At 40.1% G+C, this 27,062-nt stretch overlaps 1 protein-coding gene across 6 annotated transcripts in view; it reads left to right on the forward strand.

Annotated features, from left to right (window-relative positions):
- Nucleotides 1-27,062, forward strand: part of FAM13A (family with sequence similarity 13 member A) — a 133,767-nt gene that overhangs the window by 18,301 nt on the left and 88,404 nt on the right. For all 6 annotated transcript variants that reach the window (XR_005828720.1, XM_040599503.1, XM_040599516.1 and 3 more), the window contains one exon: nucleotides 10,421-10,580. Coding sequence is in view for 5 of the 6 variants with exons in the window: in XM_040599503.1 (XP_040455437.1) it covers nucleotides 10,421-10,580 (160 nt within the window). In the remaining variant the exon portion in view is untranslated. The remainder of the gene's footprint in view (nucleotides 1-10,420; nucleotides 10,581-27,062) is intronic.

Consider the following 27,062-nt stretch of genomic DNA (forward strand, 5'->3'; position numbering starts at 1 on the left):
TGAATGGGAGTTGAGTTGCTCTCCCATCTCCTCTTGCTATTTTGCTCAACAGTTGGTCAGTTTCCTGTTGCTGCATTGACAGCAAAGCAGGAGTGTAACAATGAAAGGCTTTGAGACTGTGTAAGTGCAAGGAGATGTGCACTCATACAGCTTTCTTCCTTTGCTGTCAGATAATATGGATGCTTCTCTGTAGAATGCTTTGAGAAAGGATATCTGGGGGAGGACTCCTGTGCAGCACCCAGGTGCTGTGTAATTTCTAGACGTGGATACTGCACACTCTATAGATTTGGCCTTCTGATCTGGTGTCTGTCCTCAAGATACTAATAATTCTGGGCTCTTTATCCTTCTAGTACATTCAGGAACTGCTCTGGAGGTTATGGAGTTCCACCAGTCTCTTGAGACTTCTTACTGGACTCACTAGTTTTACTAGTTTCTTTCATTGGTCCCAGTTCTTTGGTGCTTGTGGTGAAGACATGTACATGCTTGTGGAGCTTGCAGCAGTACCGCGAACAGTTATTTCCAGGTGTGAGAACGCATCCCAAGTGAGAATGTTTCTGTTGAGTCACTGCTGTGATGCAGTGCACGGTTAGCATCTTCACCCTGCTCTTGTCTGTGGTACTCCCACTGGCTGGCATCCAAGATCTAAGGCACAGGAGACACGCAGGGAATTTAGTTCAGTCATCAGTCTTGAAAGGTGTGTGGTATCAGCGAAAAGAGACAAGTGAATTCCTTGAAACAAATGTCAGATTTATATTGATCTATGTAAAATTTTACTCTGGAGTAATACTGAATCGCCTAATGAGACTTACTAGATTAATTGCCTAATGAGACTATCTCCCTACTCTGTAGGCAGTGGAAAGAAGTAGACATCTTTAAACAGAGAAAACAGAAATTAGGCTCCTTGTAATGTATTGAGCCAGTTCCACATACCTAGGCTAGATGCCACCTGCTCTCTTTTTAAAGAAGTGTATTTTTTTCCATTGATTAGGGAGAGAAAACACAAGATGAGACATTTAAACCAAAGCTTGTCCTTCTGACTACGTTGCTGCCTCATCTTAAGATGTTGCTCATGGATAATAATGGTGAATATGTCAGAATTAAAGCATTTGCTGTGTTAGTACAAAAAAATAAAGCCGCTTTGGAAAAAAAAATGTGTTCCTCTCAAAAAGAAAGAAACTCAAAAGACAGTAGTACGTGCAGAAATGCCTGAATGTGAGAGTTAGTGGAAGCACAATACTGCAAATTTCTGACGAGGAAAAGCAAAACAATTTTTAAAGATTACATTTGTATGGGTGGTTTGGGAATTTCTGTCTAAATGTATTAGTAGAGTTAAAAGCAAACAAAATAAATTAGAAGAATCTGAGTCCAATGGCTGAATTTCTATATAAATCAAACTCCCAAGTGGTTATTAGAATAATTTTTAGTTTACTCATCGCTTTGTTCAGGAAAGTTTAAAAATTAGCTCTGCATACTTTTTGGCATAGAATGCAGAGTGTTGCAGATTGGAATTGCAATTGGCATTCCTAAGATTAAGCCAAAGCATACTTCTTAAAAGCTGCATAGTTGTTGCCTCAGCTGATCTCTGCTCCAAACATGGCATAGAAAAGATGTAGTAATTTTTGTAAGGTGCAGGGTTTGTGTGCAAGAGGGACGGAATCACGTTATTCCACTGCAGAAGACTGAGAAAGGCAGAGTTCACTGGAGGTGAAAACACAAAGGCTCTTGTGGCTGTATGTGAATGCAGCCAGCCCTGCAGTTGTGACACACCTTGAAATAAGTGCTCACGTAGCAAAAGAGGCAGTGAAAGCAAGGCTTGACGCTTAACAAATGGCTAATGCATTTTTTAGAAGAGCCTAATATGCAGAATTATGGATGTAGATTTTTGTTTAAGTTTCACCATCTGGTAATTCAGCTATGTGTTTCATCACATCTCGATCTTTTCAAGGTAGTTCAGGATTGTGGTCCAAACACAAAGATTGTGAGCAACAGTTCAAATACCCTTTTCTGCTGTATTAACGGATGCAGTCTTAAATTGCTGGAACCGTGACCATCCATCTCTATCAACAAAGACTTGGTAGGAGGAGGAAGGAACTTAACAGCAGTGAACTTTAAGCATTGGGCTTAGCCAGATGGTTGGCTAAGTAGTCAGAGATCCTCAGAACACAATTCAGAGCTCTGGAGTAAGGCTGTCTGAAGCCTGCCTGGCCAGGGCTGTCTTACTGCTGGCTACAGGCAGCCCCTGGGGAGACTAGCTGTAGAAATTAATATCAGCAGGTGGTTGAAGCAAACACTCCTCTCACTTTACATTGTTCAGAGCAGTGTATGCGGTGTTTCTCTGGGACAAGGAAAGAAGGCTTAGCATCCGGCTTGTCAGCAATTACACTGCTGAAGCAGGAAGATCAGAGATTTTTTTTTTGTCAGAAGTTCATACTCATGTCTAAAATCAATGTTAGAGTCCGTGTAGTTAATGCACAGTGTCAGAGAAGATAAAGCCCATCTGCTGATAGCAAAGGATTACTTTCTACAAGATACTTTTAGTGACATTTTAGCTATTTAAACATATCTCCTACATCATAACTGAAGCTGTTTAATAATTGAATAAATCTCACTTTTGGACCGCTCTCCAGACATTTAGACTTAATTTTGATTGTGTTCATCTCATTCTATTTTTCTATGTCGTGTTCTCTGTAATTTATCTCATCTCCTAAACGTTCAACCCTTATTACTTTTATCTTATCCACTATGTCTGCTGTTTCTTTTCTTGCTGTTTGATAAACTGCACTGGTGCTTTTCTAATGAAAGATTATCTTGTGCTTTCTGTATTTCTAATGAATGGAAGAAGGGAGAAAATGGCTATTTCCAGTCCTTGTAATGAAGTGTGATGTAGGGTACAGGAAAATGTAAAGGGCAAGGTCAAACAGCTCAAGAAAGGAAAGTTTGATGGTTTGAGATTTAGTGCACTGTTGTCTTCCAACTTGGAATGTTCAGATTTATTGTGATGGAAACCAAAGGTCAAGTACACAGAGAAATACAGCCCTTGAGGAACAGTGAGCATGAAGGAACATAAATAGTTGTCTTTTCTGTCGCTGAGCTAATCTGTGTAGAGTATTAACACTTGCAGTGTGGTTACTCTTGGAGGAAGCTATTGGCCATTGACCTGAATTTCAGCGCCTGTGGAGCTGCAGCCTTAGCTGTGGCCTGCTGTGTGCCTCTGCTCGGCTCTCACAGCTTGTGCTGAAGAGGAAGGAGAGGACCAGCTGGGTTTGCTCTCCTCCTCTCTGCTCTCTTGGAGCTGGGTATCAGAGGGGCTGCAGCACTCATCCTGTCCTTCCGTTGGGGTGGTAGGAGACATGAGGTCTACCAGTTGCAGAGTAAGCAGGGGATCCATTTGCACCCTTTTTTGCCCCTCTCTCTGAGAATGATCTGTGTGTACGGCCTGCATAATTCAAGCCTTCGCTACCCTGACCGTTTCATTCCAACGGAGATTAAGCATGTTGTGAGGGCTTGCTCCATCCCTCCAAAAGTGGCTGGCAAATGCAGGCATCCAGTTAAAATGCTAGAGTTAGAGGCAGTTATTTCTGTATGATGACTACGTAACTTCTGTTCTGAAGGGTTCTACAAGAAAGCATTTGTTATGGAGGAAAGATAGATCATCTTTTGGTATGGAGCAAATGTAGATCTTCTGTAGGGTAGCTGTAGGTATTTCAGAGATGCAAAAAAAATTTCAGTGTTGCTGAATTTGTAAGAAGTAAAATCTGATCTGAAGTTCTGCATGAATGGCTTAGCTTGGTTTGTAGCAGCCTTGGAGCCTACACAGGTTGGGTGTATGAAGCTGAGGTGAAAGCGTAAGGGCTGAACTAGAACTCCTCAGTGAGAAATACTGGCTTTTGAAACTTTATGTGATTAAAGTTTGTATTCAGGCAGTGCAGTCCCAGTCCTGCGCCAGTCTTAAAAAAAAATATACATCCAGGATCAGGGTCAAAGTGAATACTGAAAATTGTTTTTCTAACAATCATTATTGCAAATTGGAGCATGCAACATAACCTTTCCTACAGGGTCTGTATAGATTTTACGTCCTGTTTGCCAGCAGATTAAAGGAGTTGTTTTTCATAAGAATCCAGTATGCTACACCCTATGATGCAAGTTTAAAGCATCAAGCATAATATAGGAAGGCCATAAATACTCTCATCCATAATCATATTGAATACTCATGGGTGCTTGCCTCCTGTTTGGGAAGCGCATAAGGGACTATATTGCCGAGCCTTTCTGTGATATATTTTATGTTTTCTTCTCCTGTTTCTTTTCTGTTGTGTACTCAGCTTTGTCTGTCATCTGGAGTCAACTGAATGGCATATGTATAAAATAAACTGAAGATTACTAAAGATGCATTGGTGTCTTCATAAGTGGAGGAGTGTCCTGGCCAAATTCCATCTCAAGTCATCAGTTCTACTAGTGAACACCCACCCCTTAAAATTTTAGTCGAGATAGTTTCTGTTTTATGATCTGTCAGGTATTTCCTATTTCATCTCTTGAATGAAGTAGTGATTATTTCAATAGGAAATGCTCTGTTTTGTTTTGGGGTGGTTTTTTTTGTTTGTTTGTGTTTCAGTTTGTTTTTTGGTTGAATAACTCCATGAAAGTAAGTTACTGCTCTTAGTTGACCATGTTCTTTCTTCTGATCTTGATTGAGGATTGGCAATAAAGCATACACCCAGAATTAAAGTGGAGGAGCAGTTTCACAGGAAAAACTATGATAGAATCATTGAATATTCTGAGTTGGAGGGCACCCATGAGGATCATAAAGTCCAGCTCCTGTCTCCACACATCTAAGAATGTTGTCAAAACGCTTCTTGAAAACTGACAGCCTTGGGGCCACAGCCACTTCCCCAGGGACCTTGTACCAGTGTTTGGCCACCCTCTTAGTGAAGAACTTTTTCCTAATATGTGCAAAACAAAATTGTGTTTTCGATCAACAATACAGCTCAAATACAATACAAAGCATTTTTGAAGAGCCTCTCTTTAGAAATGTTTTGGAGATGAGATTGATGTACTTTGTGAGTGGGTGTTAGGCTATGGATTGCCCTTTGTCCCTCTTCGCATAGGTCATGCTGTCAAAGATGCCTACTATCACTGCAATTTCCTGATGAAAAATTGAGCTTTTGCTGGAGCAAAAGGTTTTGCATGCAAGTTAAGCCAGTCAGTAAAGTCTTTGTGGCAGCATCAGTCTTAACTGCTTTGTGTTACCTGAATTACCTCCATTTTGCATCTACTGCAAGTAATGTAGGCAGAGATAAATTACCAAGTTAATTTAGGCTCTTAAATCTGATGTTACAGAAGATAACCTGGAACAGATTTTAAAAGGCAGGCAGTTAGATGATAATGGGATTCTCCAGTGCCTCAGAAGCTAAGACACTTCTGTAAAATCTCAGTAGTGATATATGGCCTTACATTTGGTCCAAACTGTTGAGGCATAAATCTGTAAATGATGCAGAGCATGTAAATGAGTCACACACACTGAGATGGACACCTGCCTCGAGTTAGTGTTGCTGTATCTTTAGCTACCTAAGCTTCTATCTTGCAGCAGAGTCTGCAGACTTGGATATATGCCTGGTTTCAGCTGTGCTAATTTGTGATCCAGTGTGTTAAGACAAATCACTTTCATCAGCTGAAGTAAAGGGCCAAGTTGTGGCCATAGGGCCACATCTGTTATGGATACAGTAACATCTGTCTAGAGAGACAGAGCGGATCATCTGAAGTTGTAACCTTTTCAGATTACTGCAGCTCTGCTCTCAAAGTCTTCAGTCATGCTTGTTGAGGAGCTCATGGGCATTTGAAGTACTAATGAAAATGTTTTGCAAGGCCTGGAGAAACAAAATACCCAAACCCCGGTGTTACTTGTCCCCCAAGTCCCTTAATTTTTTGCAGGATCCCTTAGGAGAACAGTAAAGTCACTTTGTGGTGCTGCTTTACAAAGGGTGCTGTACAAACGGCAAAAGCAGCAATCAGAGAATACAGAGCATATAGCCCTCAGTGGTTTGTAAATTAGGATTACAGTGCTGTCGTTCCATGCAAACTGCTTCTGCAAAGCTACTTAAGGAAATGATAATGTGCATTCTTCATCTTGGGCAGGGTGGGGTCAAACACCGTGGGGAATTTATAATGAGACACACAGTTTCACATGAGAAATCGCTGGTTTGGTGCTAACAGGGAGCTGTCAGCAGTTGTTGCCTGGGGAAATCAGCTCAGTGATCTCAGTCCAACTCATTACAGGCAGATGACTACATCCCAAGTCCTCCCAGTCCTCGTTTCCTCTTGAAGCCGGTTTCTCAGGTGTGGTGCATGGGTGACAGCCTTGTGGTGATGCCTGTCTCGTGCTGGATGCAGTCGTGTTTGGATGTGTTACTGCACCACTCTCAGCAGAGTCTGGAGATTCACTGTCTCATAAGCCCACTCAGCATTTAGCCTGTTACAGCTTGTTCACAGGGACCCTGGAGTAAATTCATTTAAAACATTAAATGCAAGTAATTTTTTCACAGTGAGTTAAATTGACCTCAGGTCACTTTAGTTCTGAGTAATAGTTGTGACACAGGGCTTTGATGTGGTTTAACCTGTTTGAGACTAGCTTTCTGGAGCATTGCCATGGAAGGAGACATTCTTGGCTTAAAGTGGTCTGCAAGAACCTAAAGAAAAGTGAGCATGGGACTGCGTGGAAATGAGTGGCGTGGAGCTGTGGTGGGTGAGCCAGGGGCCAGGCATGCTGGTAGGACATTGTGCAGAAGCGTGAAATACTGCCGGGTGTCCTATTTTGAAGTGAAGGGCTAACAACTTGATCCTGTTCCCAAGTCATGCTTTAACTTCGAGAACTACTGGTTTTCCTTCTTTAAATTGGCTTCATCAGTATTTTCAAACTTAATACCCTGTAAAACTTGTGGTACTAATGCACCTTTGCCCTCAGCACTGCTGGGCTGAGTCAGATACTGTTATGCTGGTGCCTTGTTTAGACAAAAGCACATTTTTTTCCAAATACTTAATGTGGAGCTGCTGTGCTTTGCACCCAGAGCACTTTGATCTCCCTCTAGGAAGGGCAGGGTGTCCGAGGAATCTCAGAGGGGAACATCAGAGAATTTGTTTCTGTCACTGCCTATGCTATGTATCTGTTCATAACTTGGAAAGCTGCTGCGAGAACTCAGTGGGAGTTTTCCAGCTGAAATCTCTGAGATAGACCTGAACCCATTAACAGTTTTTCTTTTAGAAATGACCACAGAAATTACAAGTTTATTCCTCCCTTCTAGAAAATGTATTTCTGGTAGCAAAGCTGATGTTCTGCTGCTGCTGCTGAAGTGGTTTGTACATAGGTGGCTGTAAGGGGGTCAAGTCCTGCCTTCAGGGATTTTGTAACTGGAGTAAGATGTATGTCTAACTCTAAAAGCAACACAGTTATAACGCCTAATTAACATGCAAGTTAGATATAAAGGAACCATGACTATGAACATCGTCTTACTGTAATATTTTAACAAGGTCTTTACAAAAGAACGTGAAAATTTTTCAAGGAGTAGGGTGTCGATAATGAAAGTGGTAGGGTGAGAGAATAATTTCTCATAGGACTGAGTTTTTCTAGTGAGTGGCAGTGAAATTTGTCAATATCACGACTTTTCAGAGTAAGAAAAGCTAAAGCAAGATACTCTTTTTTTACACACATTTTCAGAAAAGTCTGATCAGACTGGTGAATCACGCAACAGATGGATTGTAACTTGTATAAATATGCGGGGTGGTGCGTGCTTATAATCTAAATTTCTTGTATATGCTGAGCTGAAGATTTATTGCAAGGAAAAGGTCACCATCAATAGCTCAAAGAGTGTAATAGTCCTTGTAATGATGGAGGTCTAATAGCAGCAATTAAAGGAGAAAATAAATGAGAAACTGTAAAATATGCTTGTTCAAGTGGCAGAGAGATGGCAATAGCTAAAGTTCGTTACACTGCCGTTAAAATAAAACAATTCATGCTGCTCTGCTTGGTTACATTTAGAGAGGGGTAATAAAAAATAAGAGGTTGGACTTATCACAAATTTGATTTAATAAAGTTTAATAACTGACAAAGTAATGTGGGGAAGGGAGGGCAAGAAAGCCATAGAATTGTGCAGAAATTAAATACTGTTTGTGTGGGAACTTTAAAGCCTGGATGGTTTTTCAACCACAAAGAGGTTTTTGGTGTTAGCTGTTGCCAGTAGGGAGGTGCTGGCTGTAGTTCCCAGCAAATGTGGTTTAGGTGAAGGTTCTGCTCTAAAATTCATTGAAGCTATTTGGAGTCTTTACTTTGACTTGAACTCGCTCTAGTACATGTTCAGTCTGTTTCCTAGGAATGAGGTTCATAGGTGTGCCAGGCTTATTTAAGTGAGACCCTGTTTTGAAGAAATACATCAGGAAGGTAACAGGATTTGCTTGAATTATCAAGTAAGGTCTGTGCCGTGCCAACTCCGGAGCACATCATTTAGCATAGGAAGAGGGGTTCCTTAAATCAGGGTGGTTGCACGGGCCTATTGCATACATACACTTCTACCCAGGCCAGTTACTATCTTGTAGTGAATGTGACATTCTTTATAGTGAATTGGCCCAAGTGTACATGCACATCCATCGATAGAAGTTGTCTCATTTTTTTCTTTATTTAGTTTGAGGCCAGGTTCCACACTGATGACATCAGTCAGCTGAGACTGACCCATTTTATAGTTGGCAGTGTTCTGCCGTGTAAAATAATACAATTCCTTTAAACTTAGGAATTTTAAGGATTCTAAAGTTCAGGTCCTGCGACTCTTAAGGTGTACTGAATGTTGAAATGAGAGCTGTAAAGATTCTCATCTGGAGTTTACAAAGATGCATTCTGCTGCAGCGGAATCCTCTCCCTGTTGATATGTAGAAAGTAAAATATTGAGAAGGATCAGTAGCATGAACCCCTACAAGAAGGCACTTTTTGATGGCAAATTTCTGGGAGCGTCTGCTTTCAGAGCCTTCTTGTTGAAATGCACATCTGGCCCCAATAAATTACAGTTACAATTTTACTGTAGGTAATTGTTTGTAAAATTTTATTTGCTGGTTATAGTAAACAATGGTTTACTTTCAAGTTACATCCCTGCAAAATAACTTAGATGGCATTTATTTAAGTTTTGGGGATTTGGGTTGGTTTTGCCTCTTGTGCAACCACTAGTTGTCTTCAGGCAAAAAATACTTGAAACTTTTTTTGTTTCTGGTTTTTGCTTCCCTGCTTCTTCCCTTTAAATCTTTCTTGTGTTTTCTGTACCTCCTGATCTACAGTCCCTGCCACTTTATAAGGTCCTTATAAAATCCATGCAGCCGCTTTGTGGATTATTGAGAGCAAAGTGCATCTGCTGGAAGTCCTGTACAATGGGAAACACCGGATGGTTGCAGAAATATTTTAAATGCTGAAAAAGATTCTTCAGAGGTCTTTCTTTTGTATTAAAACAGAAGTTAAGTAAATTTGGGGCACTGAAGTCCAATAAGATGTGTAGAAAGCCTACATTTCAACAGATGATCATTCGATGTGTCAGTGAATTGTGTGCTCTGTTGTGAGTAATATGCATTTTTACAACATGACAGAGTTGTGGAAAATGCATAAGGAAGGCAAAGGAGCATAGACTGGACCAGGACACTCCTTCCAAGTCAGTATCTTGCCTTTTCATTTGTGTGTGCCTTTAAGGGGCTCGTTTCAAGGAAGCAAGAAGTTGCTGCTTCTGCAGCCCAGTAGTTGATTATTCTCCCAGGAACTGGAGGTTAGGAACCTCTTTTTATATGAATCTTTTAGGCTGTTCTGCAGAAGGCATCCTCCATTTTCATGTTTTGAAAAGCCCTGTGAGTTATGCGCCTACTTTCAGAAGAAATGGCAACTGATAAATCAGATAATGAAATCTGGTGTACAGCATGGGACCACCTGAAGCTGTGAAGATCTTGTTTAACTTTTAGTGTTCTGCTCAGCATGTGGCTTTTCTTAAGTTTTTTACTCATCCTTCCTGTATACCTTTGGTGTTATCACAGACCACTTTTTGGAGGAATCTGACTCTTCCCATTAACAGTTCAGAGCATTTAAATGTTTTGTGCTGTGTTGCAGTGATGAGCCCAACTTCTAGCAAAGTTGGTGGTGTGTCATTTGATGGTTGTCTCAATTAGATCTCTATCTAGATTCTGTGAAGTAGACAGTCTGACCAACAGATAGGGTGTTTAGTATAGGTAAGAAAACCTGCAAACTTCCTGTGATAGTTGTTACCACCATAGACACAATCCTTTCCAAGACGAAGTTTCCTGTGCCTGCTAGGCAGCCTGTATCCACAACTGGAACATTTCAGAGACTCTGTGCAGGAACTTTTTATGTGAGTATCTATAACATTCTGCTTTGTGTTCTTTCAAATTTTAGCGTGCCCTCTGGAATTGAAGGTATAAAAGAACAGGAGATCTGCAATAAGATCATGACAAAAATGCTGGAAAATTACAATACCTTGTTTGAATTGGAAGGTTTGAAGAAGGATGAAGAAAAGCCTGTATGTGAAGAGCTAGCAAGAATTATTTTGGTAAAAGTGAGTATCTCTAATACTTCATTTTCTTATAGCAAATCAATAATGCAGGCTCATTGCAGGCTTCAATGCAGAAGTCTTTTAGGTAAGTAGGAGACAGGCACTGTTGTAATAATGTTCTGTGTTATTGATTGGTATACGGTTTACAGATCGATTCTGCTGATAGGCTAATTTTCATTACTAGTCTGGAAGCTGATTCTGTTAAACATCTTTATTCTTTGTTAGCTATTCACTGTTACTTATATACGACACATTCACTAAAATTTAAGTGTTTTTAAATGAGGAGGCAGAATAATTCTAGGAAGTGTTCAAGCTTTCTGACACGGTGATCATTTATGGTGTACATCAGTGATTATGAGCTTTCATGTGTTAGGACATGTATGAGGTCTTGAGCCTTTGCCACTGTGAAGTCTGCTTGTCTCAAGCGCTTACCTGAATTTAAAAATCATGTGCTTTGACTCAGAACAGCCATTTCTGAGTGCACTTGAAGAGAAACATTAAATAGTAGTTACTATTTGAAGAAAGTACATTGGAGCTCTTAAGGAAAAGTGATGTAATTATAGTATTATATCTTTCATGGGAAGAGGGCCTGTGCGTAACATCAAAGGATTCTGAAGTTCAGAAAAAGTCAACAAGTAGGGCAGGCTGTCTCTACTACAGGAAGCAACCTCAAGCCTGTGCAGGAAACGGTCCTGAGGATGGTTTGCAGTACCCTAATTTCCTTTGTGTGTTAGCTGTGCAGATAATGACTCCCTTCCAAGGTGTGAACTCTTGAGTTCAAGAGGGTTGGACTATACATGCCTTCTTGGTAAGGTTTTGCAAGGATCCATAGCCTTCATTGACTGGAATGAAAGTTGTCAGAAAAGAAGTTATAAAAATACAGTGTCTTTGACATTTACAGAACAAGAAGTTTGGTGTGAGCTTAAGTTCTGCCACTTGAGTGGAATCAGCTGAAAATGTCTCTGTCTTTGTGCTGTATCTCAGGAGGGTCTGTTGAATCTAAACTGCAGGACAATCTGTACAAGTCGGACCCAGCTGCCTTTAGAAGGGTTGGCTGTTTTCTGATGTGGTGAATCAGTGAGGAAGTCTTTAGCTGTTTAGTCTTTTAGCTGTTACTAACATTCATCTAAAATCCTTCTGTGGAAGGAGATAGAATGACTGGCTACTTGCAGCGTCCTCGCTAATACATGTTATTGAAGTCCCAGTAACTTCTGGGTAATGGAAATGATCTGCCTGGCAGATGGGAGTGATGTTTAGAGGCTGTGATGGTCACTTCGGTAACAAAAACAGGTAAAGAAGAATGTAATTGTAAAAAGATGTGGTACTTTAAAGAGCCCAGAAGAAAGACTTCAGGTATGTCTCCATCTCCTTCAAGCCTCAGCCAGCTGCAAAAGCCAAGGTAGTCTTTTACTTCTAAGGACTTATTAGTAATTGAGAATGCACAAAGGTGGAGACCTGGGAGGTTTCCCATAGCAGTTCAGAGATCTGAGCTATCAAAATACCAGAATTACTGCAACAAGATAGTCTGAAAGATATAGTTACTCAAGTGGGATGAGAAGTGTTGCCCATCTCCTTCCATCAGGAGAGAGATGACTGCCTGAGAGGAATGAGCCATGCCTAAACACAAGGGCTTACATTGTGTTTGTGTCTTTGGATCTTGTTGATAGCTTCTAAATTCTGCTGGCAGTCAGCTGCAAAAATTTGCCCTTGTTCCTTTGCCATCTAATTTGGGTGGGAAGTTTTCTAGCTTAACCAAGACAAATACTCAAACACAACAAATACAAGCATCTACAACTTAATGTAGGAAAGCTACATAAAAAGTGCTTGTTGAAATTTGTCAGGTGGCTCTTTAAAAGGATACTTTATACTGTTCCTGAAGGTTACTTTTCTTGTATCCTAGAAGATATCCCCTATTCTAGCCAATTTGTATAATAAATTAGAGATCATGCACTCAAAGAGAAAACCATGTGGTAGTAAATGAGATTCAATAGAAAAGTGATTACCAGTTTGCCAATGCATGAACTGTTACATACAGTAGGAACTAGCTGACCTGTGTCATAAAAGAACAAATGCCTCAGAGAATTATTTGGCATGACCTGGGTCACAGTATCCAGAAAATAGCAAGCCATTTGTCAGCAAAGTTACTGCTTCTTGAAAAGCCACTGATGAATTCCTATCTACAGGTAGATGGAGAGAGATTTGCCAAGCGATCCTGTTGGAAAGAATGAATCGTGTAGGATGTTCAGGTCAACGCTGTCGTAAACTGAGACCCTATAGATTTTAAGGGTGTTGCGTTCAGGCATGATCATGGTAGAACAGGGGAGCAGACAGCAAGGAAAGGGAAGAAAATGAGGACTTGCCCTTTTACTGCACTCAGCTGCATTTATTTAAATGGCTTTTTTAGCTTTTACTACGCTGTGAGTAGCAAGAGGGTGAGGAGGGGAGATTTAGATGACCTTGCTCAGTTCCTTCTGGACTATTTCTGTCAACCTCCTCCCCAAATCACTGGCTGTATTGCCAGCGCTTCACCCTGAGACATTACACTGCTACCTTTCCTGTGATTGCCATCACTCTCTCAGCCCTGTCCCACCGTTCTTCCTGTACTCAAATTTGATAGCCCTTCATTCCCACTCCAGAGAAAAGGCTGGCAGTCTGTAGTGAACGGCAGAAACTCCAGCACTCTTTTGATACATGGTCTTCCATCACCTCCCGTCACTGCACACATGCTGTAGCCCCTCCACAGCCTGTATTTCTTTGCCATCCTTTCGTTTACGTTCTTGAATAGGGAGATAACTTTTCCTCGAGGTTAGTACAGTGTTTGTGGTAATGTGGCCTCCCCTGTGTGGTGTGTAGTCTGTGGCTAGGGCTTATTGAGGCACTTCTCCTACACAAGCCTCAGTGCCTCCTTTTGGTTGGAATGCTGCTTTAGCCTTACCCAAAGGTAAGGTTCCAAAAATGGGGGTGGAGATACTTACAGGAAGAAATTACTGTGTTAAGAGATATGATGGTCAAAACCATCGGTGCTGATCCAGGTATTTCTTGATTAAGACTTTGGAAAGAGCACCTATAAGCATGAAAGCTCTTATATAGGGAGAAGAATACCACAAATTTGCAGAAAGACTGACTTGGATCAACATTTGAAGCCCAATGACAGTGGTTTAAAAAAATAAGGAAAGACATCAGAAAATACAACATTGAACAATGCACTTCTCTCAGTGCTCTACTGTGCCTTTCTGGCTTACTGCATTACAAAATCAGCCCTGCTTTTTCTTATCTCTTTTTCATGGCTTCGGGCTGTTACTTTGGTGCTGAAATCGCAACTGGAAAAACAGGTACCTGCCTTCAGTTAGTGTCTAAAGGTATTGCAAGAATATTCTCCTTGCAGTCTTAGGTTGTTCTTGAGATGGCTTAGGTGTCTGTTGCTTCACATCATCCACTTATAATCATCTTTTTGAAGTCAACATCAACACTAAATCATTAATTTTGAGCAAATACCCAGAAACAGGTAAGTAGTGGCTTGTGCCATCCCATTCCAATATGGGAATGTACCTCCTGTCATGTGCTTAGTCATGTTTACCGTCTTCCTGAACTTGAATGACACTTCATGGTCTGGATATATTAAGATTTTCCCACACTTAATCATAAAATCAGTGAATTTTTAAGAGCAGGAAGTACTGCTTTTTAAAATGAAAACAAGAATATGTGGATTATTCCAATAAAGTCACAAAAGCATCAGGCTTCTCTTTCAGCAGTGGAAAGTTCAGGAAAGGAAAAATTGCTGGAATAGAGCAAGTTGCATCTTGTCTACCATGTTGGTCATAGCAAGGGGAAATCCACAATGCTACAGACTTCCAGAAGGAATAAGAGCATTTCGATCAGGTACAGATTGTGACAGCTTAAAGAAAATCTGTTTTAAGGAAACCAAAAGTTAATAAATTTTAGAGGTGGGAGAGGCATGGTTCTGTAGGGCTGTTGGTAGCTGAGCTACCATTCTTGCTGCATATGTGCATTGAGGAGGCACAGGAACACCTTCACCCCAGTTATATTTCTTCTTTCAACGATTGCTCAGTCATTGGGAAAGACAAGTTGTGCCAGGTAAAGGGATTTCATAGCTTGCTTTCTCAGTGGCTCATAATTCAGAAAGCAAGGGAGATGAAATACTCTCCAAGCTGCATTCCAGTCCCTGCTTTGTTCCCAGAACTGTAAATCCTCCTCTTACTCATTGCTTAGACATATTGTAGGATTATAGTTAGAAATGTTGGGGAGTTTTTCTTTGGAAACCTCTTTGTTTAAAAAAAAAAAGATGCATTTTTCACAAAGTAGAGAATTTATCTTGGAATAGTCTCTCTTTCAGTGGGAATTTGTACCGTCAAGTAAGTTCCTGATGCTTGCCTGGAAGGACGTCATTAGTTTCTCACTCCACCTAGTAGAATGAGATCCATATGATCTTCCAGACAGGTGGCCAGCAGGTGGAAGTATAACATGTACTTTCTTCAGAAATTACAGATAGATAGATAGATAGATAGATAGATATTTGGAGATCCCTTCCCATAAAAATTAGGGGGTTAGATTTATTTTTTTTCCTGTTATCCCAAAATAAGTTGGGGGTTGTTGGGATTTACAGGTCTTATTTGCAGCTAGCTATTGTTATAGTTCTTAAGACTCTTATCCAAGCTTCAGTTTAATTTCCTAACCCAGTGAAGGTCTGGAAGAATCTCAGTCTGTTGATCGATAAGTTCTGCTAGTTAGAGAGCAATGGGTGGAGAAGCGGGTTGAGTGTTCTGATAGCAATCTGCTCTGTGTTCAGATTTTCAGGATCATAAATAGCTATTTTTTATTGAGCAGTGCTATGTGTGAACAATTAATTCTCTGACAGTCTATCTGCACTGCTGTGCACTTATCACATTATGTGTGAGGGTATTACAATAAGATGTTGTGTATGTTTTGTTTTGGAACAGAATTCCTAGTGTGGGTATGTATAGTCCTGATAAATTTTTGTGGCACTAAACTGAGTGATAACTCATGCAATGAAAGATTAGTCAGTTTTGAGTTGCAGTATTGCCAATTTCATCATCATCTTGAATAAATAGGTTTACAAAACCTACAGTAACCACAAAAAAGATAATTTTGAATGAGGACCTTTCATTTCCAAAGGTCTTAGTGCTGTTCAAACTGCAGCTGCATGTAGTCCTATGTTGTATAGCTAGCCAGTGGTGTATTGTTAAAACTGCAATGAAAGGGACCTTTGGGTAACAGTGATTAGGTTTCTCTAATGATCGAAAATAGGCAGTGAAGAAGATTTTTATTTAGTTCAAGTGGCAAGGGAAATCTGGGCAGGCAAACTATTGTGAGACTCACTCTTGGGAGATTTCTGGAATTAGCCCTTCCATCAGTTTCAGGTGAAACGTAATCTTTAGTAGTGTGAGGGTTTTTAGCTCAGTATTGTGTTCGAATAAAACCTACAACCTATTACCTAGTCATGCAAGGTTACAAGATAATTTTTTTTCTCTAATGCGTTCTTGAGAGAGCACTTTCTAGTCTTAAGAACCAGTCAGCTCAGAGCACATAAATGTTTGCACTGGAACACAAGCACTGATGTGATGAGGATGTAATGGTGTTCCTGGCTTGATCACATATTTGGCACAGGAGTGCAAAAGACTCTTCCCTTTCTTCCCCTGCTGGGTGGTAGAATACATAGCCCTGTTCACCTGATGTAGAAGAGAAAGCAAGTTCATTTATAAAATGAAAATTATAACATTTAAATTAAATTAAAAATTGGTGTTACAAAGTAAACTAAAATCATAAATGCACAATTTCAACATTGTGAATATAATGTAGGTACATTCTCAGGACCTCTGAACAGGCAGATTTCACTCCCTGAAGAGCTATAGAAATCAGTCTCTTGCTGGCTTTTGCAAAAACTAGTAGCTTCCAAACAACCCTTTTAATTTAGATGCAATTAACTTCTTGCATTTTTATCCTGTTTGTTTCCAGTCTCCTAACAAAAGCTGCCATTTCGATTGTCAGGATTAGCTGGCAAAATAATTCCTTATATTTTAAATGGCAACGGCAGCAAAAGTGCATGGACTGTGTTCTGCAAGCCTGCTGTTAGATTTCTAATGATCCAAGCCATCCACTGTGTGTAGCTGTGTGTGTTGGTGCTTGGTGTGTGCAAAGCGTGTGGTGCCCAGCCAGGCAAGCCCCTAATTGCATTTTTATGCCAAAGAGAGTGCTCCAGCTGGCTTTGGCGGCACTGTTTTAAAGTGGAGTGCTTGCTTGCTCCTTCTGGTTGAACACTCAGACCGGATCATTCAGCTCTTCGTTGGATTTAAGCCTTTCATTCTGGAGGAGAGAGAGGCAAGATAAGATGGTCAGAAAGTTCTCCATTTAGGCTTGACTTTGCTCCTCTGCAGTCAGTTACAAAGCACTGTCTCCACTGAAAGCCACAATGTTTCATTCAGACTGCTTCCCCAGATGGGTAAAGCAAGATCTTCATTAATAAATATTACTTTCCCTTCCTCAGCTCTTTCACTTAAATACCTTAGCATGAGGATCTAAACCTGTGACAAGATTTAGGAGAAACTGCTGAAAACTCACCAGTGCTATGGCTGGGTAGGCTCCCCCTAAATAAGTCACCCTTCCCTGGCAGTTCAGTGCTCTGGCCCCGTGGTTATAAGTGCAGCAGACACAAGAGCAATCCCTTATTTACGTCAGGAAAAAAGATATCCACTTCTAATCCATGTTACGCTGTGCTAGCTAAGCCTGCAGGGTCTAGGTAGTTTCCTTTATTCTTCTTTCATGTTTGGGACCGTTTTAGCATCATGCTAATGGTCAGCTTTCAGTACAGGATTAATTCTTTCCCATCAGGAGGTAGAGGGAACTGATCTCCTTTGAAAATCCTCTCTGAAGGTCTCAACAAAAGTTTACATTTTGTTCAGTATCCCCTGATTTGGGCAAGTTACACCAGTTTACTCCTGCCGTGGCCGGGGAGCCCCCAGGGATGGGAGTGGGTTCACATGGGAGATGTGAAGGTGGGTGGAAAGCGTGTGAGGAGAAGGAGCACCTGTGGAAGTCTGTCTTCGGTTTTCTGTTCAGTATTTCTTCAGCTAGAATTCACTTTGCAGTTGTCCACCAGTGAGCAGATGGGCATGTTTACAGTAAGGGTATATAGTGATTCAGCCAGAATGACATTTTAAGATGCGAGCTGACAGGAAACGAGCAATATGAGATCTGTAGGGGAAAGTTTATAAGCCTCCAAACCCTTCACCTAGAGTAGATTCATGTGGAGTGAGGAGGATGGTTATAGTTAGGTTGTGATTCAGAAAAGCAAGTGAAAAATCAGATGATCCCTGAACAATTCCGTGTGTGAGTTTTGAAATAGCTTTCCAGGGCTGCTAGGTTTGCTGTTCTCAACAACTCCGTATATGTATTATTAAAACAGAATGTTTCTGATCTTGAAGTTCATTAAAGCATTCATGAGATTACAAATCTGTCACTTGGGGTGTTACTAAATGCAGTCCTGAATATTTACACAAATATGTTAATGCTAAACTCTATAAAGTAATAAGTGATTATGCTAATATTTTTAAGCTAGGATTTCACCAACAATATTTTCATTTTAAAACATTACAGGAATGAAATTGCCAAGATTTAACATGTTTAAAGGGAACAGGGGTATATAGCAAATGTCTCTTTCTATCATCCTGTCCATATTTCTAGTGTATAAATTTTTTTAACCCAGCTGGCAAATATTGCAGTTGAGATGCTTGTAAGTTTACTTTCTTATAATTTTTTTCTTTAAACAAGTGCTCCATGATAATACCACATAGCCAAAAGGTAGAGAAAATAAGATCCATATGTGTATCTGTGTCCCGGTCTGTATTTGCACGTTTTACTTGATATGTTTTTCCTTCATAGTCTGTTTTGTTTTGTTCGGTTTGAGGTTGTTTTTTTTTGGGGGGGGGGGTGGGTGGGGGTGGCGACGGGACATCATAACGTAGTGCTTGGTTGCAGCCTTCTCACTCAGTACACAGCATCTCTTGAAAGGGAAGCATCAAAGTCAGCACCAAGAAACAAGGTACAGTAAGATAAGCATGTGAGCCCCTGCTCTAGCCAGCTGTTTCTGAGTATCCTTGTAGTACTCATGGGGAAAAAAGCAAGTTAGCAGGAAGGATGAGAATTTTTCTACGAACAAAAAAATACCTCTCAGTTCCTCCTGCTGAGATTCCTCAATGTTTATTCTGTTTCTTATTAATTAGTCATTCAGTTAATCAGGTTACACAAAATTATCAGCATTATTCCCTCTGTATAAATCAGCAGTCAGCGCTGTCTTTGTAACAAGGACATATTGCAGGCAGTCAGAACTGATCCAAAGTGAAGTGTAAGACATTTCTCAGCCTGTGGGGGTTCAGTTCTCACTGACCTCTGCCGTTAGCTTCATCTGCAGTACTTTAAAGGTGGGAGCTTCAGAAGGGCTCAGTGCTGAAGTAATTCTTTTCCATGTTATAATAGTAGTGAAATGCTTGTTGACTTCAGAAGTCCTATGCATTTTTGAAAAGCCCTTCTCTGAGTGCTCTGGAGATCACAGTCTGTGCAGCAGTAGCTGGTTGGTTCACACTGGTGCGCCTGTAATATCGACTGGTGCCCCAAAACTTACCAGTGATAAACAGGGCTCAGGACAGTCTGAGAGCAACAGGAGTACGACGCTCCGTATGTGTCTGAATATGTACACATGTGAAAATCTGATCTATGGAGCAGATCCCAGCAGCGTTTGACCATAATTGCCAGCAGTGAGCATCTCCGTTTCACTGTTGAGAAAGGGGTCTGTTTTCTGTATGCTGGTAATCTTACACTAGTAACTAGAACAATATAGGGATACTTAGGACTCCCTAATTTACTGCAACATGAGATACTCCTTTTAAATGTAATGTTGCTGAATTTCAGGTGTGAAAAGCTCTTTTTTCCTTGTGAGTATTCTGATTTTTAGATCAGAAATGCAATTTAGCTTTTTCAAAAATGAGTTTAAGCAACAGTAACGTGAGATGCAGGTCTAGAGAGCCTGGGTTTCTCGCACAGCTAGGTCATGTGTTTCTTTTAGATCATACTTTTTCTATTCATGAATAACATTATAATAAATAGGTAAAACAGACTCCAATTTTTAAAATTACAGAAGAGAATAAAATGTTCCCCTGGAACAGATCTTTGCTCTGTTGTTACTGAACACACACACACACAGAGATTGTGGGGATGGTCACGGAAGATGACTGTTTTCACTCAGTGAAGTCCTGGTAACCTTTTACAAGTTCTGGAATTTGAATATTTGATTCCAGCATTACTAGTTGAACTTTTTGCAGCATTCAGTAACTGCTCCTCCTGGATGGCTGGATACACATTTTTCTTTTCCTCCTAGAAAATACCACGATATTCCACAGATGTAGTTGCCAGCACTGAGATATATCACGGGATTATTACTATGTTTGTCATTTCCTTTTCTGTACTGCAGTCCTCTCTAAAAATAATGGATTTCCGCCTCTCTCTCTCTTGCGTTTGTATCACAACTCATGACCTTTGTACATGTTTTGTGGCAATAATTGCAGTAGGTTAAGGTTGTACCGAAGCAAGGCAGAGTAACCTTTAGCTGTTTATTAAGAGATATGGTCTCAGGTAAAAGGTCATATATATAAATAGTCTTGGGAGAACAAAAGGAAATGAAAGCAGAGCTGAATAGCGTATTGTTTCATATTGAAAAGCAGTGATGTGCTTTTGCAAACTGAGATTTTGCTTTTTATTACTTCTCTCTGAAACAGCTCTGCTGAATTCTGATTGATAAAGTATAATGTAAATGATAGAGAGTAGAGGTAGAACGGCATATAGATACCGAGTCAGCTTTGCTTTTCTTCCTATACGCCAACAGCAACCAAGGCAAAAATCCCATATACAAATACTAGCTGTTTCAGTCTTCATTATACCGTTTGTTTAGATAATGTTTAACGGCTTTGCTAATGTTGTTCCCCCTTCTAACAAGGATGTTTTCATCACTTTTTGGGTACAAAATGGGAAGGAAGCCTAATACATTATGAAGAGATTTTATTATTTTTTTTAATTACTGTTCACATTAGAACATTGTCTCTGTTTTTCCCAGAGGTATCTGTGCCACTGAATGACAACTCTTGGACACCTGAGTAAAAATCAGTTATTTCATCCAGTATGAAAATACCTGTGACCACATGAATTAGAAAATGGCTTTGAAATTCCCCATGCCATCAGCTATGCAATTTTAATCTTAAAAATATAGAGTATTTGACACTTTGTGTGTCTTGCAGAACCTTAATCAGCCATGAGCTATCTTGCATGATCACAGAGGGGAAGACATTCCATATTTTCTTCATCTTGTGAGTGGAAGGAAGAGCAGCTCTGTAATTGCTGTGACCCTTTTGCTTCTATGTTGGCACCCTTGACAGCACTGCTACGTGTCATGTCTGCACTGCTGTGCTCCAGGGAACTTTATGCAGGGGACAGCATTGGTTTGGGTAGTACTCTCCAACATCAAATGAAGGGAGAGGCAGGAACTCTGAAATTCACCGTTTCTTCTGTACTGCTCCACAGCCAGCACTGTTGTGTGCTTTTGTTGTAGCTGAGGGAAAAATCCCAGGTGTGACCCTGCTGACACCTACCTGAAGCAAGGGCTGCATTGCACTGTTACATGGGGTGCTGCTGGGAGAAACGGAATATTCCCTCCTCTATGGTGTACAGCTGCTGACCCAGTAAAGAGTCAGCTGGTGCAGGCTATCCCAGTGCAGTCAGCTAATGCATCATTTCTGCAGTCATTTGCAGCATTGAATTCACTGAATAATCCCCTTAATGTTTGCTCGTCCTACATAATAAGACTGGCTGCACTGGCTCAGACTTGGGATCCGTCTAGCCTGTTACACGCTGGCCATAAGCAGATGTCTGGGGAGGAGTAAGAATAGGGCACCAAGGTGTTTCCTTCAATTACTCTACGATTTGTGGCCATTCTCAGAAGCTTTCCTGGTTTTGATGTGGATTGTGTACTTGGTGATGTCCGAAGTAATTGTCTTGTGTACCCCTTGCACATGTGTAAGCTTTTTGCTTCCAACATGACATCTGGCAAAGTGCCACAAATTGCTTCCTCTCACGTGAAGAACTGACTCCTTTTGTTTGTTATAAACATGGCTTTTACTAGAGTCATTTGAAGGTCACCTGTGGTTTTTTCCCATTTTTTTTTTTCTTGGTTTTCTTTATTTTTGTTAACTCAAGGAGATGGTGAACAGTCCATCTTCTCTCTACCACTCATGACTTTGTATATCTCTGTCAGATCCCCCCTACAAGCTACCATGATTTCTTTTTTCTAATGAAAAATTAGTACTCACATTTGCAGCCTTAATTACTGCACTGACAATAACTGTTTTTTCTGTCAAGCTGCTGCATAGAATCAGTGAGCAAACAGTCATGTGTAATAGCTCTTTTTTTGGGGTACAGGGCCAAATACTTTGATGCAGTAAATTGGATGATGTTTTGGTGAAGTTCAGAGATGCACCTTCTTTATATCAGAAGGCAATCTGACTCATTCTGTAAAAAAAAAAAGTCTAATTTATGCCTTAGTTAAGAAAAAGCTTCGCATTGCAAAAATTCAAGTTTGTTTTAATTAAGGTCATTTTCTAGGTATTAACAGCTAACAAAATAGATCTGATGCTTTCTAGCAGCATTTCAAACTGAAAATCCCACAGGCCGGTTTCCTTTGATTATGCAGTTTGTGAGGCCAAAAAGAGATTAATTACTGAACCAAGTAGGAAAGAGAGGTTGGGCACAGCAGTAATAATGAGGTTGTTACAAAGATATCTTGGAATACCAAATTATCAACAAATAAGTTTATCTCTGTCATTAAAATAGAGCACAGTGTATAACCATTGTTTTTACTAACTTTTTTTCCTAATTCCTTCCTGGGACAGTTGTAATCAGATGCATTTAAACTCTTGTTATGGTGTGGTAGTGTGCTGCAAATACAAAAGACTAAATTCAGTGTGCAGTTCAGTATTTCTGGGGCTACAGCTGACTGAGGCTGAAATGTAACGATTTTTATGCCCATTGAACAATTTGTTGAAAAGGATAAAAGCAAGGGTAATATTATGTTCAGTTTGAACTTTGCATCCTAGCCAGATAACAGTGCAACATTCAAGTATGCTGTATGAATCCCTCTTACTTAGTAATGGCCATGGATATAGGACCCAGCGCAGTTTATTGTTTGAAGAGAAGGTATAACGAATAACTCAAGCTGAACTACTGTAGCAAGTATTTTCTCATTCCATTGAAAGTTACTGAAAATTTGCCAAGGTTCTCATCTAGAGCCAGTAGCGCTAACTATTCAGGATGGTGGGAGGTCAGGTCTTTCTGTGCTAGGGTCTTTCTTAGTCTTTTTTGCTGATGTTAGTTATCTCCATAAAATTAATTAAAATATGTAATTGAAAATATATATGTATTTGAACACTCTCACCCTTCCACCACTAATCCCAGTCGGTCTGTCTGTCCAAAGAGATAAACATGAGGAGAAGTACAGGAAGAATAACAAAGAGACATTGCTAAGTGTCTTATACCCTGCCACTATTTAGTCTCTGCTTTAAGGATGTCCTTGACCTATTGTGTTTCTTCATTCATGTGGGACAAAGGTAGGAGCTGGAGTACTCAACCCCCTGTCTCTATTAGCATCAGTGCTTTTTGACATGAAAGGGTTATTCTCTTGAAGAATGAATAGGTCAAAGAGTATTGTAGGGATGTTCTAATCTTTCCTTACCATGGAGGTCTCCATAGTTAATTGGTTTAAAGCTTTTATTGAGGTGGAGTCTCTTGCATTGTAAATTGTAAAATCTGCAGTTTGTATGACTTGCAAAGAGTCTGCCAGAGAGAGAAAAAATTCTTTATCAACACAATAGCCTTCTTAAGGAAGAGGACCTGTTCCATGGGCCAGTGTAATTCATCTGATCCAGGTGTAAGAACACTGGGCTGTGATTTGAATGATGAGTTCTTTTCTGTTTTGGGTTGTATGAGCAAGTCAGCTGTGCTGTGTAGTAGGTTTTGATAATTATTAGTATTTGTAGCAGAGTCATACCTAAAAATCTCATCTTGAGGGTCAGGAAGCGCTGCTACGTTAACCCAGAGCTAAAGGATGGTCTCAGGCATGCCTGAAGGGAGCTTACAGATTTGTTGAGCTGTTTGAGCAATATAAAGTATTTGGGAGTTTTGGTACAATGATAATGCATCTCATGGAAAATAACAGGCCATGATTTAGAATGGAAGTTATTACAGTGTAAGGTTAGGAAGATTTGGAAGTCTCTGAATTTTCTGCATTCATGAGTTTAGAAGATGACTAGAGGCTTTGCTTTATGCTGACATACTTCTGACTGGACCATTTGCCAATAAACATTGCCTATCAAAGTTAGGAAACTAGATCAATAGTCTCTGGCTGTCCCATGGACTTTTCAATTCTTTCTTAGAAAATCATTAAAGAAACTTAGTTCAAAACCTGGGATTTGACAGTGGTCCTGTACAGATACTATTTTCTTTGGCCCAGATATTCTTGATAGTAGAACATTTCCCTTAGTAACAGTAGTTGGGCTTGACGGCGAGACCTGATGCCATAATGAGCAGGTACTTGCCTCTGGGCAGGTTTTGGAGAGACTCCTGCATCATTCAGAGTTGATAGGTGGGAGGTGGCAGTTTTTCCAGGTGGGATTGTCTGTTTGGGATGGAGAGGTGGTTGCAGGCAGCTATTGACAGTAAGCAAGACTTGGGTAAATTTTCTGATGTAGACAGTTAAGTTACACTGATCATTGAGCATACACAGTTGGGCAAAACACACCTTGAGCTTGTTTGTATCCTGTATGCTGTACTGGAGATTTTTTTTCTTCATATGAGAATGGAAATTATGCAATTGCTAATAAGCCTGACTGCTCACAGCGTTCTCTGGATGTCTCTAATGGTTTAGAAGAGTGATTCTTGGGTACTACTCCTGCATGGGATGCATGCTAGTCATGTTATGGGTCCAAGTTGATATATCCCAGCTGTATAGTAGCCATTTCATTGGTTTTAAAGGAAAATAGGCTTCCAAACAGATTCCATCCTGTAGTTTCACAAATTTCACAAGCAACACCAGAAATGAATAAATAGAAATCTCAAAGGATTTTCAAACTTCAGTAATTGAGAGATGCAGAGAAATGCATATAGGTAACTACATAATTATTTTTTTATGCAAGTACAATAGTTGGTGTAGTTCCATAATCTTTCTTATCAGAAACACAGTCAGACATCTGCTCTTTAAGTCTTTGCAAATGTGACTTGACTAAATTTCGACATTTTTATTTCTCCATGTGGAATGCAGGTGCCTGACTTTAAATACTCACATCTGAAAATTATGACTTATGTTTATTGTTTGAATCCCAATACCACAGTGTGTTCTGAAAGCGCCAGGGTCAGATTTCTAAAGATCTACAGCTATTTAATCTTTGCTAGTAGAGTTAGGAATCAGAATGATTTAATTTTTTTGAGCTGCCAGTTCACAGGATGTTTAAAAAACAAAATATATTACAAAATATGCTTAGTTACTGAAGTGTGATATATTATTGGAAATGAGCACATGTTCTTTCTACTTTATGGATTTTAAAGGGTAACATCAAACAGACTGCCAATCTTTTGGGAGCTAATATTTAAGAATAAAACATTGACAACAGCAGATTCTCAGTTTGAACTGTGTTTGAGGTTCTGATTTTGCTTTGTTTGTTGTAAGTTTTCCAAGTAGCCTAGGAACCTAGGCAGCCTGAAAATGTGACTGTTGGGCTTGCCTGGTACTTTCTACTAGCTTTTGCCTTTCAGCTGCGTCTTTTGTTTTAATGGTGGTGAGGTTTTCCCCTTGTCTTAATTAATGTAAAGATATGCTGTAAAATTAAGAGAAAACAGCCAGTTTGTAGGAGTGGTATAATCTTGTGCTAACGACTGCCTTGTAAAAACCAGCATGGATTGGAGGACAATAAGGAGGGGACAGGAGATTTGCAAGTGTTGGAATAAACTGTAAATACCATCTTTTTTTAGACAACCACAAAAATATTCTTGTGTGCACTCTTCCCAGCGCAAAGAAGTTCTCTTGCCACAGCCTGTGTTGGCAGACTTGTGGAGGTTAATGTTTAACAGGTTCTTAGCTAGAGCTGCTTGCTGTGTTCTCAGTATACGGATCTCCTGTTCCCTTGGAAGCATTATTTTGAGTAAACTAAATGCATTTCTATACTGAAACACATCAATCTACCTGTGCTGTTACAGAATCCGTTAACCGCACACTTTGATAGCCCACTTAAGTGTGCTACTTTTAGTTGCACACACTGTTCTCATTTTTCATCTCCAAGATAATGAAAACAATTATTGTACTGCGTGATTCCTGCAATCACATGCTCATCTTAATAGTATTCAGTCAGTGGCAAGCCTGGTCCTACACTAACTGCAGGAATGTTATTTCTAACTTTTGCTGGCAAGTGACAGAAGAATCTGATATAACACACCTACATGACTCTTGAGTCATTTGTCTGCAATGACTTGTATTTAAAATTAGAGGTATACTTACTGAAAACAAAGATACAGTGCCATGAAAATGGGCAATGGAAAAGACCTATGAGATCACCTTGAAGATAGTGTTAGAGTACAGAATGTATTTTGTGATACTATTTCTAGTTTAGAGGTGAATGCTGCAAGAACAGGAAGTTTAAAACCCTTTTTGCTGGATTGTTACATGGTCTAGTGGAATTTCTAGTGGAGTCTCAGCTTATCTGTATTACTGTGTTGATTCAGAGGGCCATAAAAAATGTACTAGTTGAGCTCAGGCACGTGTAGTACCAGTTTAATGGTATACTTGAACGTGCTGCTCCCCCTCTCTTCAAAATCCCTAAAGCCTGAACCTGCTTTTTTTTTTTTTTACAGACTTCGCAAACAGCTTGCTTTATTACTGGGAAGGAAAACTGATTGGGTAGCTGGAGTGGACCTTTGCAGTAGTCATTTCAGTTCTTAAGTTCCTTTATTAATGTCAGCCATATGGTATTGCAGGACAGGAGAAATACAGAGAGAAAACTATTTTCCTTGAAGGATCTATCTGCACTTTATGGGATATAGTACAGTTCAGGCCAGTGTCAACAGAGTCTTTTAGGCAGCAAATTCTTTCATTACTGTGTAATTCATTGTCATGCTGTGAAGGAGAGAAGTACCATACATGGAGAAAGACAGGTTTCTCAGCAGCTTGTGTGAGACTTTCCAACCTACTTACATGGACTTCAGTGGAGCAGCTCTGAATTTTGGCACAGCTTCACGCTTTTCAAACGCAGAAATCCTTTGGCAAACACTTTTTCACACCTCGGTCAGCCAGCAGGAAGGTTGGAGGAATGTGATGGGTGCTGTACTGACTTACCTCTGTTTTCTGGCTTTTGATGCTCTCAT

The sequence above is a fragment of the Falco naumanni genome, chromosome 1 (assembly GCF_017639655.2).
Source record: "Falco naumanni isolate bFalNau1 chromosome 1, bFalNau1.pat, whole genome shotgun sequence".
In the NCBI taxonomy this organism is placed as follows: domain Eukaryota; kingdom Metazoa; phylum Chordata; class Aves; order Falconiformes; family Falconidae; genus Falco; species Falco naumanni.